Source organism: Plectropomus leopardus, chromosome 20 (assembly GCF_008729295.1).
Source record: "Plectropomus leopardus isolate mb chromosome 20, YSFRI_Pleo_2.0, whole genome shotgun sequence".
NCBI classification, from domain to species: domain Eukaryota; kingdom Metazoa; phylum Chordata; class Actinopteri; order Perciformes; family Serranidae; genus Plectropomus; species Plectropomus leopardus.
In genome coordinates this window covers 12,452,369-12,469,634 of record NC_056482.1, presented here as the reverse complement: position 1 = coordinate 12,469,634, position 17,266 = coordinate 12,452,369, and the positions used below count along the sequence as shown (strand labels likewise).

Sequence of the window (17,266 nt, the reverse complement as noted above, 5' to 3'; positions counted from 1 at the left end):
TATGTGTGTCTCACATTCTCAGCAGTGTGAGAAGCAAGGTGTGTGTTGAGAGCAAAGCGTGTTTGTTTGAGTGTCAGATGTGTGCATCGACGCCTCAGTGATTCATCAGCTGTTCAATGAGCCTTATTCACACCCCTGTTCATCAAGATGAAAGCACATTTTCACGCCGTGCGGACAATAAAACCTCTCACAGCGGCTGTCCTTGGGTTTGATAGCTGCCCATTCTTCTGCTCAAGCTGTGTTTTTTATGTTGTTTAGTTAACCAGCAGATTAAGTGATTAAGATTCCACAGCCCTTTTTTTCCAGAGTCCAGGGTATGTTGCCTTTTTGTCAGCTGCTGCAAACAGCTCCAGCTTTATTTGCATTAATAGCACAGACACTTCAGAGAATGCAGCGCTGATTTGAATCTTAACGAAATGTGTTTTTTCTCTCCGCTTAATTTAGTTTTAAAGCTAGAATGTGTGATTGTTCTTTTGTTTGCAAAAGCAAATCCAAATCAATGATTTATTACTTCTCGTAGCAATTTCAAGACAGTCATTTGATCTTCAACTTAAGACTTGATACACAGAATTAATGTGCAGTCGTAACAACTTAATGTGATGTTAACATGGCAATTCAAGCGACACGTAGCATCTCAGCTGGACAGCATTCGTGTATATAGGTCATGGACAGCAAACAATGATTTGCTCAACAGCAGTAGGTAAACAAACATGAGTCATAATGTTAGCTCATCTGATATTACACACCATTCACTACGGAGGATTTGTATTTGTTTTTCCAAACAAGCAAAACTGTGATTACATGAAGACCTGTCATTTTTGAATAGAGTGAATCATTCAAAGTATCCAGAGTGTGATGTAAACAACAATAGTTTTTTTTTAAAGCTTCTCAAATACATTTAGTCTTCCATTTTTATGTGGAAAGAGACATTTAGAAAAGATTTAAGTAAGGTTTGTATACGCTGTCTCATCCATCTGTATATCTCAATGTAGACACTTTGTCAGTAGTCCCCCCTCTTCACTGGCATTAATACCCATATACAAGGTTCCCGCGGATCACTAAAAACTCTTCAAAGGCACTGAATTCATCCATCTAAAAACCAAGGCTGTAATTGGTATTAAAAAGTCTTAAATTAATCTTTAGGAAGTCTTAGAAATTCCAAGACAAGGGAAACAGGAGTTTTTTTTCTCCTTGATGTTGTGTCGTACAGTCTCAAAATAATTGTCACTGTGCCCTGGATGACATGGAGAACCGATTTAACAGGATTTTGCGACATGGCTGAAGCTGTTTCAAGGCAATACACAGATGGCTTGGTGTATTATATAAAAAATATTTTCAAGCATGATAGGTATCAAGGCATTGGAGTCCTACATACAAGGTTAGAAACACAAAGGTATTTACATAGTTCTGTTCTAACGACATGTCTGCAGTGAGCCAAGAAAAGGTCTTGTTATATTAAAATACAATACAATATTGGGCAAAATTATCATTTACCCAAAGTTATTGATGTTAGTTCATGTTTTTTTTTAATCCTTCAGTTTTGCTTATTTGAAATTTGGCCTTTCATTTCTTTCAGAGTAGCATTAGAAAGTCTTAAATCTAACTTGCCTTAATCTGAAGGATAAGAGCAGGGGATTTTTTGGATTAGTAAGTCTGGTAGACACATTTTTCTAGTATACCAGTTTGTCCTTTTTTCCCTGTTCCAGTTCCTTGTTGACAGGTTGCAGCACATCTGATTGCCTCGCCAGGTGCAACGCTAATTACCTTAAGTGGGTTCACCTGTGGTGGCTGCTGCTGCTGCATCTGCAGTGTGACTTTGATGAAGGCTGCTTAAAAGAAAAGGTTTGGTCTCCTGTAGACAAAATGATGTCTCGTCATTGAGTGCAAGCCTTTTCTATCAAAAGGATAAGTCAAAAAGCTTTTTAAGCGCCCTACATGTTGATGCACGATAAGTTGGTGTAGATTCTCAGTCATCCAGATCATGGTCACTTAATTGACACGTGTATTCTGTCTCCTGCGTTAACAGCTCCCGTTTTCTATTAAATCCTCAATGTCATGAGCCTGTTATCGCTTATGAATAATTCTTCATCTTGCAGTGTTTGACCCATTTTCAGCCTTCTTTTCACCATGCCACAATGTGAATCAATACCGGGGGCAAAAACCTACTCAATCACATGAAGCCATACCAATAAACAAAACCTCAATACAATAACTTTCTGTATAGCTCAGAGGAATACAAAGGCAATATGTTGCTGCTATAGATAGAAATCTCAGGCTTCCTATAGAACCAAGCATGACGGAAATGAAATTATTTCCTCCAGATGTTGGAGGCTTATATATAACATATAGAGAGAGCCAATGGCAAAAAGTATCTTACATGGTCAAATCATGCTTAGATATAGCGATATATAGCAAAAAAGACGTCGCATTGACCTTTGGCCATGTGGTTTATGAAGATGGAGATCCAGTAGTAAACCTAGATTTGATTTTCTCTAATCCCATTGTCCTTGTGGTTTTAAATTGTGTGCAACTTGGAGTGTGAAACCACTCGTGGGTTTGTCTCAGTCTAGCAATCAGTGGTAGTATCACTGTAAACACTCTCCTTCTTCCCTTAATCACTGTAATCATCATTAGTAAGATTAAGATGATTGAATAAAACAATACATAATGTAAATGTCGATAGACGAAGAAAATTGATTGATTTTTTCAGTGAGGTTGAAGTGGTAGTTAAATATTCGAGCACATAACATATTTCCTCTTTGTAACTTCCTTTCTCCACTCTTGCAAAGCACTTAACTTTTCATGCATCATTTACATCAACAAAGATGTCAGTCTGGTCATTAAATAAGCTTTCTTGCACTTCCCCCCTGTATTCCTCCCATCTTTTTAGATTTTCTTCCCACAAGATTTTGTCTCTCCGTTTAGCACATTTTAATTCCTGTGTCTAGTTTTCTGGATCCAGTACAACTGTTTTCCAGAAATTACCCCCATTATCTGTGCCTCTCCCCCCTCTATTATCACCTTTTGTTTTTGCTCACTCCAGGTGTTCCACTTCCACAAGCTATCTCGTGATTGCGATCCCTGCACAGCTGTACTCCTGTTTTCCCATCCGGTAGTTTCCCACAAGTAGCAATAAAGGCTGACACCTGCAGCACACCAACTCCTGCACCAGTCACGTACAGAATCCTGAGCTTGTTGATAGATTCATTTCAATTATACTGACAAGCTTTGGACACTGATACTCTCAGTGATTAGAAGTGGTATCCAATTTTGAGTCCTAAAAGCAGGAAATACAGACAGATGGAGAGGGCAGAGAAAACGTAAAATGCTGGGTGCCCGTGAAGATTTGTCAACATAAAATTACCATCTGTGTGTTTGATGCATGCACTCATAAACAGTGTTTATATACATGTATACATGGTATACACAGAGAGACTGTTTTTTTAACAGCATACTGATTCTGTGCCATCATGAGAAGCAGTTGACAAGCGCCTAGTTGATCTCACCTGGTTTTGCTGCCAAGGTGCATGGAAGGCCACTTTTGTGCGCTGTGAAAGTGCATGTTATTGATGTAGTTAGATGTGATGCGCACAGACCTTGTTGTACAATTAGAGCTGCGATTACGTGAACCACTCAAAGCCTTTATGTCTATGAAGACTCTGGATCATCCAGGTTATATAGAGGCATCAAGAAGTTGGAAATTCTGTTTTAGGTGTAATCCCTTGAGATATACCATTTTTCAAGGGGTCCTCAATGAAAAAAATCAGCATTAGACAAAACATTTTACACAAAACTAAGTAAAAGGATAATTAAACAGTACCAAATAAAACAAAAAAGGACAAAAAGCAAACAACAAAAGCAAATCAGTAAATTTCAAGTAATAAGCATACACCAAACAGAGCATGAAATAGATCACTCAGTCATAGGTTAAAGAAAAGTATTTATGTCAGTGATTAAGTAATAAAGTTATCAGACATACTGTAATTAAACAAGAGATGATATCATTCACATTCTCAACTGATCCTGTAATAAAAAGACGAGGAAAAGTAATACTGATCAAATATTTAAAGATAGATTAATTAATGTAAGGGAGCTTTAAACATAAAGGCTTTCTTCTGTATTGCCTAAGAAACTGCAAGAACGGAAAAAAAGAGCTTTTTAGAGTTTCTCAAATGATAATTAGAGGAGAAACTACTTTAAATAGTAAGGTTGGCTAAAATGTACACATTTGCAGCCCGTGTTTGTGTCTTTTCATAAAGGTTAAATTAAGATTTTCATACATTGCACAATGATGAATTGTAAAAGGACAGCCAAGAACAATTACAGGCTATTATAAACTATATCGAGAGGAAGAAGTTTAGTTTTGGATGCAGCCTGCTATACATCATCAGCCTAAACATCTTGAATATAACATCTTGAATCACTCACCTTTGACTTAAGCTCAGAGCTCTACCACTGCCTGTTATCTGGGACAGTTAAACAGATCATTACAGTAGTCAAGTCACTTTTTTAGCTAAAAAGACAAATGTCATCTCCACTTACTAACCCATAAAACTACAAACCCATCCAGGCTGCAGTGGAAGGAATCTGTCCTCTCTAAACACTGCGTGGTGATTGGGTGAGCCCAAGGTCCGCCTTCCCCAGACCCCCTGGACTATAAAAAGCCCCACCACATCCTCTCAGGGGTTAGAGGAATGTGATTGTCAAACAAACCCCTGGGCCTGGAGCACCGGCACTCCTAACACACGCTTACATGCAGTCCAATTTCCACACACATCGAGTGAAGCTGCATACAGGCCGGCACCCATGTTTCACACTATGGTCGATTTCTCGGAGAAGTACCTGGAAAGGTAAGAGCGAGGCGGTGTGTGTGTTAGTGTGTGGGTTCATCTGCACTTTTAATATCAAGAATTAGAAACATCAGGAGAGAGGGTGAGGAAAGTGTGGGTGGGGGCTGTTTTGCGTCCCTCAGGATTCATTGCTCTCAAGCTGGTAGGAAGCTATCTGACCTCTACATGGATCTCATTTGACAGTCGCAGTGAGGGAGAAGAAACCCCCGAGAGGCTCAAGCGCTCCAACTATTTTGGAGGAAGCAGCTTTAAGTTCTAACTTGAGGCTGCCCCTTTTTCTTATTATACGCAGCCTGGATTTCAGGAATAGGATTGCTCATGTGGTCTTTGTGGCTAACAAGGTGAGTTTGCTCAGAAATAGAGCTCTTTTTTTGGTCTTGATTGAGGGAGACCGTGAATGAGATAGTGTTATATTTATGGGCAAAATTTAGGACAATCCCCTTTTTCGTTGTTCTTCTAGGAATATGGCAGTGTGACTTTGCCTTTGTTATGAGGCACTTTATAGATTTGCTTTCTCTCTCTTCTTGTGTTACTGTATATTTTTGGATACGTCACATCTCTGGACTGTTTTGTCTGTGAACAAAGTACAGGACAAATACAGGTTGTTCCAGTATCTTTTTAGACTGGGCCCAAATAGTGCAAATGTTATTTAAACTGTTACAGACAAGCTGACACAACCCTTGACCCATTACACTCACACAGACACAGATGCAAAAACACACTTGCACAGTGTTATTTGTGTGTCTTGTCCTTTATTCACTTCACAGGCACGCATCCTTCTGTAAATAGAAAGTGGCAGAGGGAGCGAAAACACACTTGAACCTTGGGCCACTGCTCTCGCCGTCTGTTTTTCAATTGGCTGCATCCTAAATCTCACAGGTCAGGCTTGACAGAGGGCAATCTCCTGTCATTGTTTGGAACAAAGCATCATGTGGCAAAACAACAAAAGTGGGATGAAGTGGGGCAGTGGATTTGGCTTGTGCTTGTGTGGTACATTGTGATCTGCAGTATGTCTGTCTGCCGCTCATGCCCATGTGCTCCCAGAGCCTTTCCCTGGGAGTGCAGCCTACTTTTCAGAACACCAGGAATAGCCAGCGGGGTGCTATTAGTGCATCTAATGTGAGCCAAGCAAAGAGGGAATAAAGAGTACGGAAACCTGCAGATAATTGCAGAGCTAAAGACCTCTTGCTCCCTCACTCAAGCACATAAAGCTCTCTTTCTTGCACAGACACGTCAGTGTTTGTACACATTATTCTAATGCTGTGAACATGGGCATGCTGTGTTTAGTGTGCTCATGGGTCAGCGGAGCATGTATTTCTAGATGGCAGCGTGTTAGATCAAAGATCATGCTAATTTGATAATCCTCTAAAGAGCATGTGTCAGCCTTTAGCAGATTAAGTGTAGGGGTCATTGCATGTTATAAATCTAAAGGGGTGCATTGCTAATAGTGTTGGTGCTGGGGAGTTTATTAGCAGATACAGCAAAGCATCAACTTTGAATACAGAGGTTATTATGTGAGAAACTGAGAAGCGCCATTAGCATAGAAAGAAAAGAGGTGCAGTGAGCACTGTGTGGATATAATTTCAAGTGTAAACACAGAATTCAGTCCCTCCAGGATTTTACAGGCTTTTTAAGGAATGTTGCAGTCTAAAATGCCTTATTTTTATAAATTACAATGCATATTGTGATGTTTTAAGGTGTTTTTTTTTTGCACTGAAACTGTGGGAGCAAGTGCACATTTCAAAAAGTGTTGTGATTTTATTTGGGATAATTAATTAAAAATCAAAGGCAACTTGTTCCAGTAAGAATTAAACCACACTTTCCTGAGTTTCTCATTTATACTTCACTAATGTTACCGCTAAGCCTGCATATTCAGTCTGACTCACTTTGATTCTTTCAGCACTTGTGATTGAGCAGCAGCATGTTCCATCACAACTTGCCTTCGCTTTCGTTCACAACATAAGGGATAAGGGTGATGTTGTACGGGGGGATGTGGATTTTAATTTCGTAGATAGTAAAGGAATGGCCCACCTTACTCAGCCTTTGATTGGCTTACCCTGACACTCTTACCATAACCTTAACCAGACTTACTTCTCTTGCCTAAACCTAACCAATCCAACCAGCAAAGACAAAGAGTACTAGCCGTGACAGGTCATGCCTTTGCTATCCTAGAAAATGCAAAGTTGCACAGGGCACTGCTATGATTGGGCAAATTTGCAGAAAAGCCGCAGTGATTGGTGAAAAGGTTGTGCAGACTTCACTGGGATTGGTTGAAATTGCTCTAATTGTTGTGGTCATGACATCTCAACATCCTGGAGGTTAAGTATCATTCTTAAGTAACGTTGCTCTCGAAATAGACTCAAGCACAAGACTACTTGCCGTTTCTGATATCGCGCAAAACCAATACAGTTCTCCCTTTCTGTAGCTGCTTATGTCATATCCCTTTCCTTCTGTTTTTAGTCGTAGTTAAGGGTTTTGAGTTTTAATCTACATGCTAACAGTGCTTCCCCTTTGGTGGTAGTCAGGCAGCTAATGTTGCAAATCTCTGGTGTTATAACAGTGCACATCTCTACGTCTGAAGGTCACTGACATGACTCGACTGACGGTTTATGTGGCGGTCCAACAAGTTGGAGTAGCTGTTGACTCCCATTGAGCTAATAACCACACAGGCATTTTCAGTTATGGCTGTTTCAGTTCAGTTGCCATACAGAAAAAAATGGCAGTATGGCCACATACACTTCTAAAAAATGCACAGCCCTTTCATTTTTATTTTAAGATATTGAACATTCTTTTTAGTTGTTTTTTTTGTCATATTTTAATGTAATTTTCTTCATTATTTGTGTCTCTTTGTTTTTGTTTTGGCAATATCTGCTTTTAATGTTAATTTAATTTTCTCTTAATACTAAGTGATGGCAATGTCAGCAGCCGGAATCGGGCCAGTTTATTTTTCCCTACTCTGGGGCGTCATTCATCCCAAATTTAAGCTGAGTTGGGCAACCGAACACAGCCCGGCTTATTTCTTCCAGCATGCCGAGTTTGTGCCAATGCTCTGCTAGGTCATTTTTGATAATGGCCCAGAGACGACAGTGTCAACAACCGCAATCAAGCCATTTTTATTTGGCCTGATTCTGGAGGGTCATTCATGCACAGTCTTGGCTAAGTCAGGCAACTGCATGCGGCCCGACTTATTTCTTCTTGGGCAGATGCTGGGTCAGGTCATTTTGGATACCTTGGTATGTTTATGTTATGCATCAACACAAAACAAATTCCTTGTATGTGAAAACCCACCTGCAAATAAACCACATTCGGCTTCTGATGACATACTACCTAACTGCAATCAGTGATTTAAATGAGGCAGCCACATAATATGTAATAGGAGCCACTTGTTTTCAGAAATAGTGTCAGTGCTGTATTTGGGTTTCTGAAAATAAGTGGCAAGATAAATCACAGGATTATATAAGCTGAAGTTGTTTCCACTTCTGACACCAGCTATTGGGAGTAGAGGAATGCCTTGCAAGCAGTTTGTGCTGCTAGAGGAAGGAAAATGTCAACTGTTTGTGTTTGCAGTATCCATTGACACCCACATGGTGGCAGGATAGAAACATACATGTCCCTTAAAGTGGCTGTTGCCATGACATAATTGTCACATCCTACCCCCGTGGGCTTGGCTTGTATAAAACCAGACATAAATAAGAAAGAATCCCTCGTCAGGCCAACAAAATATTTTCCAGCCCTTATAAAATACTTCTCATCCTCATATGCTCTGGCAAGACAGAGGCTCTCTTTAAGCGAACACATGCACAGCTCGAGACCTAATTGCCTTGAGTGCAACCCTAAAAATAGAACAATCTAATGAATCCTGCTCTGATGTTACGGGTTTATTTAACAGCAAGAGCATTTTTATATAGGCAATAATGTCCTTCAGGCTGGGAAGTGCGAGCTATTCACAGAGTTACTGCATCAGAGCACCCTGTTGTTCCCACCAAAAGAGAGGCCCGAATTGTGTTCAGCATCTGGTTTAAGCCTGCTTCATACAGAACACATACGTTTTTGCAATCAGTGGATGAGTCATCCCTCCACTAGCGATGCCGCGTTGATATTTCGGCATTCCTTTGGATTAGATGTGGAATTCATTAGAAATTGTGTCCTTCGATTTCAGTCTTTTTCTGTTACCTTGTCTGAGAGGAAAAAAACAAAAGTCCACATAGCCTTTCCTAGATGCCGTACCAATGCATGCTCAGTACATTCATTTTCTTAGTCTTCCCCTTAGACTTTTACCCTCCTGAAACTCACTAATGCTTTAAAAAGGCCCCTTATGACTCTTGACTCAAGTAATCTCCACCAGCCAAACCCCCTAAACCCAAACACACCCAAATCAATACTCCTACAAAGTCACACTCATCCTGATTTTAAAGGCGCTATTCAGCTGCTGCTTCCAACAGCTCATGCAGTCATGTTGTATCATGTGTATATGGGCATGTTTCTACCTTTTTCCGTCCTGCGGCAGTTGGAAAAACTCACATCAGACAGCTGACTGTATTCTCTGTTCAAATCGGCAGCCACGCCGAGCATTTACGCATGCATAAATGATCCCTCTAACACCTCCCTTCACACACACACACACACACACGCACACACTCATGCAGACGCTGGTGGAGGCTGGGGGTTTTCCAGCACCTGTGACTGGCATGAAAGCACCAGTGAAGTGGGCATGAGTTGGCACAGGTGCAAAGAGGCGGGGTTCTTTGAAATGCTTGTGTGGTCGTTCTTTCATCGCCACTTGAGTATAATCATGCACGATGTTTGTGCTAATCCGCGGTTCTGTGTTCTTCTGCCTCCCCCTGTGTTTGCACGTTTGAATGATAAGTGTCTAAAACTGGAAGCCTTGTTTCTTAATTTGGGGTGTACATGCTCTCCTGGGGGCCCGTGGGTTGGCAGTGGCACAGCTTGCAGTGATTAGGGTCGGCGAGCGCGCACTGCCGCGCTGCATTATTAGCGGGACAGCCAATCCACAGTGGAAATCAAAAGCAGGGACTCAGGAAATGGGTGTTGAGTGAGGTCACATCCCAATGAGGCAGCACGTGCTCCAGGTCGGGAAAAGCCAGGACACGCACCATGGGATTATGGGAATGCGCAGGATTCTGAAGGGGCCCCGTGGGGACTGAGGAGGTGGTGTATCACCTTGTGTGAGATTTAAGGTGGTGCATGTGCAGCAGGGGAACAGTGTGTGTGTGTGAGATGGATAGAGGAAGGTGACACAGGTGAGGTGGGCGGTCAGGAGGATTTCGGGTGCTGCTGCAGAGGAGTTAGGAGGTCACTGTGCCCTGTTGCCTCGGCCCCTGGGTCAGCTCCCTCTCAGCAACCCCTGTGGGCACACGGAGAATGGCGTGATGAAACAGAGGAATGAGGATTGAGTCTCTCTCCTCCTTCTCTGCCACATTCGCTCAGTCCCTGCCGAGGAACCTGCCAGGGACACATCTACAGGAAAGAGTTTTAGAGATATTAGATTGACAGGCGCGACGCTGACACGAAGCGAGGAAAGGGAGCTTGGCATCCGTCTTTTGGAAAAGTTCCGTCCCATCATACCAGGACACCTGGCTGAAGACTAAAATGTACACAACACAAAATTTATTTTCACATTTTTTGGCTTTTGTGGGTTTGATATCATGTGGATTTACAGTGCTGAAGAGCTTTCCATGCCTTGGATTGTTTTAAGCGTGGACTTTGGACTTGGACTTAACACACTTTCTTCCCATGTCTCTTTTTGTCTACCTCTTCTCTCGACTTTATCATCCCTTTCACCCTTATCCCATTTCCCCCCATGTCCTGTCTCAACTCCCCTCCTCCTTCACCTCCTTCTGTATCCATAAATCTTTCACTCTTCCCTCTCCTGCCAACTCTCCTGCCAACTCTCCCCCTCCTATCTTCCTCTCTCTCACCCAGGGCCAAAGACATGAAGAATCGGCTGGCTTTCCTGCGGAGGAGGAATGAATCCCCAGGAAGCAACCCAGCCGGCAAGTTAGACAAATCTATGAAGTCAGTCAAGTAAGTGGCCACTTCCTGACACCGTGGGCATGTGGGTGTGTGTGAGATTGCTTTCCGGGTCTCGCCACAACTGGCGATGACCTGGCCTTGGATGGCAGACATGTGGGCAGGAGCTGTGATGGGAGTGTGCTTGTAACAGTTGGCATAATAAAATGAAGGAGAGGAGGTGTGTGTTACTATGGCATGTCAGGAGGAGGGATTGTTTGGATTTTTAAAAAGAATTAGCAAATCAGATATATTCATATTAAGTATTACATGATATTTTTTCATGCCTTTGCTGTGGTGACTTCACAGGAAGCTAACAAAATGTAAAAGTATGTGAGATTAGCAACTTTTTAAATACTAACACTAATTTTAAGTATATTGAATATATTTGTATGTTCCCAGGCAACCACTTTAAATGCTCTCTGTGTAACTACATTACAATATCTTTTTTTTTGTATTTTTGTATTATTTTATTTTTTGTGTGTGTATTGATGCCTGCAGCACATTAAATTTCCTTCTGGATAATTAGTTAAAGATGAGTTAAGCGTATCAATATTACAGATAATTATAGATACACACATATCAAAACAACCTTGCCTTAAAATAAACCTGGTATTACACTTTGCCAAGCAGCTTTTTCAACACATTTTGCAATTGTTGTAGGTGCAAGTTTTAAAAGGCAATGATAAGAGAAATAAAATCGCTATTTGTAAGATAAAATATTTTTGTTGTTAGATCCCAGTAATGTGTGCTACAGCTACCAAAACAATCATAAAAAGCACCGAAAATTGTTCAAACTGACTAAAATTGAGCTTAAACTGCAAAGCAGCTTTTTTTTGACGGTGTCCAGTAAGGCCTTAGATTTAGATTTCAGTGAGTGTAAGATGAGCACTGTAAAGAGAGGCGTGCTTTACAGCAGAGAGGATGAGAGGCAGCAGGGGGCAGACAGACAGTGATGGGGGTGGAGGAGGTCTTTAAACCTGTCAACACAGCCCCATTGGCCGGCTGGAGCCCCTCCCCTCCCGCCTTCTTAGTTGCACGGAGTGGGAATATAAAAGCCTTCCCCCACTAGAGTAAGGCAGACAGATTCATGGCTCTCAGTGTGTTTGGCTTCCTCAAAGCAGAACTGCATGAGACAGAGAGATCAGTAGACACAGAGTAGAGTGGAAGGAAGCATCGGAGAGGAATTATTACCAACTTCCACGTTTCCACTCTTTAATCCAAGCATAGACAAAGTTCTGCGGATGGGTCACACAATGAGAAACCTGGCTGAGATGGGCTTGTTAAAGAATCGCTCTGCTTTTATCTGCAGGCCCACTCCAGAGGAAGCACTGAAATGGGGAGACTCACTTGACAAACTGCTGACACATAAATGTAAGTTACTTTTAATTCTTTTTTTTTTTTAATTATTCTTATTTTTGTCTTTTTTTTCTCTATTTTGCATGCATGGGAATCATCCTTTTGTTTGGATCATCTGTGCATCATATTTTAGTGCAGTATTTTGGGGAATATAGTCATACAGTGTTTGCATGTGGTGTTGGGGGAGGGTGGTGAGCACAGGAAATAGTGCATGTTGTGATGTATGGATTACACACACTGCCGCAGTGAGCGGGCAGCTTGCAGCAAGTTTCCCTAATCCCAACGGACAAAGTCAACACAGAGAAAAGAGTGGAGACGAAAAACAGGCAACCTGCAAGTGTGTTGCTATTTTTGTTTTCCACACTCCATCTTCCACACTTCAATCCCAATCCTTTTTTTTTTTTTGAAAAGCTGATAGAGAGCCAGCGCTACATCTGGTCCTCATTCGTCTCTGCTGGCCTCTTTATTCTCCCCCCTTCTTATTTCCTCTCTTACCTCACTCCTGCTTACCAGAATGAGGTAAGAGATGACCGCCTGCATTGGCTTTGCTTATCGGCGTGGGTGATTCATGGGAACGGAAAGGTGCAGGCGGGAGAAGTGGGTGGACGCGGCTTCCTGCTATTCTTTCTTCTGGATGCCGTCTTCCTCAAATCATTAACTGGAGTGAAACTTAAAAAGCCCCAAAGTGCCAGAATTAGTTTTTTCCCCTCTTCCACTAAAACAGTCACCTCTTTGTTCATTCACAGCATGTGTAGAGAGGAATGCATGAATGTCACACTGCAGGGAGGGTGATGTCACGTAGAGGATGTTGAGGACTTGTATTTGTGCATGATTTTTCATGTCTCACTTTATTCCAACCACATGACTCAAAAAGGCCGTCACAGAGTTATTTTAGGCGCTGAAACTCCAAGGAGCACTTCAGCTGTGAGGTTGCCATGGCACTCGAATCAACTCTCCTCTTGTTTATTCTCCTCCTCCTCCTCTGCTTTCTCTCAGATGGTCTGGCAGCGTTCAGAGCTTTCCTGCGCACAGAGTTCAGCGAGGAGAATCTGGAATTCTGGCTAGCATGTGAAGAATACAAGAAGATCAAGTCGCAGTCCAAGATGGCCTCAAAAGCCAAGAAAATCTTTGCAGAATACATCGCTATCCAGTCGTGTAAAGAGGTGAGTGAGAGTGCACTCGACACATATGGATGCTGAGGAAAAACAGCATCAAAACAGCCTCCTGAAAAAAAGAGAGAAAACATGCATACTGCTATTCCATCAAAATGAAAGTTTGCACTTTCCTTACCTGTTTTGTTCTTTTCCTCTCTGCAGGTAAATCTGGATTCGTACACCAGAGATCATACTAAGGACAACCTGCAGAATGTGACACGCTCTTGCTTTGACCTTGCGCAGAGGCGGATATACGGGCTGATGGAGAAGGACTCATATCCCCGCTTCCTGCGCTCAGAACTCTACGTGGACTTAGTTAACCAAAAAAAGCCTAGCTCCACCCCGACTTCATCTTCATCATAAGAGACCAGAAAAAGATCTGAGGAGAAGAGAAGATGAAAGAAAAAAAGGGGCAGACTTGAAAAAGTGGGTGGGTGGGATGTGAGGGTTTGTTTGCCTTTTTTTTTTTTTTTTTTTTTACATTTTTTTGTGTATGTCATCCTAGGTTTTTGTGTGTGTGTGTGTGTGAGGACGCGGCAAAGCTATGGCACTGCAAAGGAATGTAGTTTACACAGAAACCAGGTGGATGGATGAGCGAATGGACTGGTGAATGGATGGATGGATGTTACTAAAAAGCCCACATATGAGGGCTGGAGGAGGAGCTGGACGCCTGTCTGATCACTGTCTCTTTTTATGTGGTGTCCGTCTCTTGGTTTTAAGTTTTCGTCCAGTTGTACTGGAGAAAAGGAGGGGTTGTGCAGAAAACCCTACAGACATGAAGACAGTCCGGTACTGTTTTGTCACTTTTTTTTCTCCTTAATTTCTTTTTTTATTAAATCCCCTCCTTTCCTCCACCGTGTTCTCTGTGAAGCCACTTAAAAGCTGTCGGTACGACACAAAGTCCTTTTTCTTCATGTATTTTTTTTTATCAGGCTCCAAACTGTGTGACGAAGGGGGGGGGGCACAAGATGTCTGAATGAAAGCTAGCGTTCTGGCTCTGTTTCACGCGCATCTCTGTTAAACACCTACACTTTCTCAAAGCTTCTATAAACAGCTTTCACCTCATTCAGTTCATCCCAAGACTGTGGGAAGCGTGGGACAAAGGCGGAGACAGCGACGGGCAAAGAAACACAAAAATAACCGGATGGACTGGAGCTGTGATGAAACACAGAAATGTGTCACTCTCACGTTAAAAAGACATTAAAAGTCACTTTTTAAAACCAGTAATGGAAGAAAAAGACGACTTGCTTCCTGTCTCCAAAGACTGTTTACAACAAGGAACGCAACTGAAGACGTAAAGAAAAAAAAATGCAGCCAAACGACATTTCTTTTAACATTGTAGCTCATTCTGGATTAATCGAGGAAGCATTCTCAGGACATTGCCATGACAGGTTCCAGCTTGGTTTATCTTCTGTTTTTGTACGCACTCACTGTTTTTATATGCTTTAGGGTTTCAACGTGCACTCCCTAGATCTACAGAGCAATACAAAAAGAGGTTGCTCGTTTCATAGTCAGAGGAAACAATTGCTTCATGTTGTTATTTATTTAGATTAACTCGCTGGATGCTTCTACAGACACCCTCACCTCCTCTAAAGCACTCAGCTAAAAGCTCTCACTTTCCTCTTAACCACCAAACAGGTCCAATGCTGTCCTGACTTTAAGTGCAATATTTTTTTTTATTTTTATTTTATTATTATGTTTGTTCATTTATTTGGATCATTTTGAATTTTTATGGGGAAGATAAACAGCTTGAGCTCTGTATTAACTTTATTTGTTAAGAGAAAAAAACAAAACGTAGAGCTATAAGGTTGACTTACAACGTAAACTTTCAAGAACCATAAGTAGTTTAATGAATTTTAAGCAAGTGATTCTGTGTGTTAACCCCCGGCAGCAGGCAGCTGGGGCGCGTTATGGTTGTAAATATAATTCTTTAAGAAAACTATGTGATAACACATTAAAAACAAACAAAAACAACAAAACCCATAGGTCTCTGCTGGTGAATGTGGGACCCAGCTGTATCTATGTAAATATGAGAGTCTCAAAACTATAAGATGACATGTATTGTTAAAACAAAAAGTAGGTGAGCAAGAGCAGGTACCGTCTGCTCTTTCCCTGGTCATACACTGCTTGTAAGGAGTTTTCTGAAATGCATTTTATCATTTTCACTGTTTACAATTGAAAATGCATCTCCTATGATAGCAAGTGAAAACAGTAGAATACATTTGATGTCATTGCTAATGATAAATAAACCAACCAACTGATGAAGTAAGATGTGTTGTCTCTGGCTTTTTCTTAAGTGCTTTCACCCTATGCATTGTGGTCAAAAACATGCTGAAGCGGTCCGTAAGTTTTCATTCTGTTATTAAAAGTAACACGACAGTAACTTTAAGTCGGTTAACAGAATAGTTTGACACTTTCACAGATGCATGCTTTTTTGCAGAACAACCCAGTTGCCAAAATGAAAGTTAGTATTGTACATTTCTGCAAACCGCAGATATGTAGCATTTGTACTTTATTATGTAGTTGATGTGTTGGAACCTCATGTTGCTTTACGACTCAGCAACACTGTGGTAAATGTGTGGTTACATGTAGGCACCAAAACCCCTTAGTTAGGAAAAGATCATGTTTTGGCTTAAAACACAAAACAGTCACGAATGGAAATGCAGGGATGTCTCGCTGTTGGCGGCCGTTTCGTCTTGGTATGATGCCATCCAACATCCCCTCTACCATCTGAAGACAAAGTCAGCTCATATACAGGGTTCCTACAGTCATTGAAAACCTGGAAAAGTCATGGAATTTCACAATGACATTTTTCAGCCCTTGAGAAGTCATGGAGTTAGTAAATCTTTTAAGTTTTGGAAAAGTCATGGAATTCTGACGTATGTAATGAAATTGTTACGGTAATTTTCCACGGATAACCTTCCACATAACGTAACATAAGCGCACGTTTATGCTCTGGAGCTGGTGGCGTAACCTTGTTCTGATATGTGTCGATGCGTGAAGTTTTGTTCACCATCATGTTTCTTCATTCTTTTCCCGTGTTGTCTTTCCCTTCATGTTTGCCAGCCAGGTAAAACTCAGTTTGTTTGAAAAGAGTTTGAATTTGAGATGTTTGAAGGATGCAAAACACAAGAAAAAAAAATCTATCCTTGAAAAGTCCTGGAAAATGTTATCCACAAAAATGTGTGGGAACCCTGCATATACATGAATCATAACTGCGTCACTTTAGAAATGTTGATGAGATACGTATGAAACGCAGAAAAGTAACATCTGTGGTTAGCAGAAATGTACAATGCCAACATTTTCTGCTTGCGAGTGGGTGATGTAGACAGATGAAGAAGATTAATACCACTCACAGATATGAGTGGTTTTGAACTTATCTAACTCTCAGCATGAATGTGAAAATTCCCCAGAAATGTCAAACTATTCTTTTAATTAACTGAATATTAAAAAATAATCTCATATTAGGAAATTAAAGCTTATTGTATGGCCTAACTTGGGTGCATTTTTAGCTATCGTTCCTGTTCGTAATAATAACATACTCACCAAGTCAAAAGCTTAAAACAGCTAAAACACGATCAGTCAAAGGGATACACAGATATCAAACATCACATCCCAGATTACAGATTCCTGGTTCAGCTTTGACCTGTCGTATAGTTGTGAATGCAGCTTTCCTACGCAAATGAGGAATTGTTAACAGTATTTTGGGTGTGTATAATTTTAGTTTTACCTGCAAATAATAGTGAAGAGGCTAAAATTTTGCTATATTTACAAGCTGGCGTATTGCTTGTAACGCTTTATGTTTTGCCCTCTCAAACATAATCATAGTGATGCAATGTTAGAATAGAAATGATGGCTAAAAGGAAATGTCCA

General features: G+C 41.2%; 1 protein-coding gene across 1 annotated transcript in view; it reads left to right on the top strand.

Moving 5' to 3' along the window:
• The window catches only part of rgs3a (regulator of G protein signaling 3a), a 146,837-nt gene extending 131,175 nt beyond the window's left edge, over window positions 1-15,662 (top strand). Inside the window, exons 15-18 of the mRNA XM_042509299.1 lie at window positions 10,794-10,895; window positions 12,193-12,254; window positions 13,236-13,402; window positions 13,556-15,662. Coding sequence (XP_042365233.1) covers window positions 10,794-10,895; window positions 12,193-12,254; window positions 13,236-13,402; window positions 13,556-13,756 — 532 coding nt within the window. The 3' untranslated portion in view covers window positions 13,757-15,662. The remainder of the gene's footprint in view (window positions 1-10,793; window positions 10,896-12,192; window positions 12,255-13,235; window positions 13,403-13,555) is intronic.
• The last annotated feature ends 1,604 nt before the right edge of the window (window positions 15,663-17,266 follow it).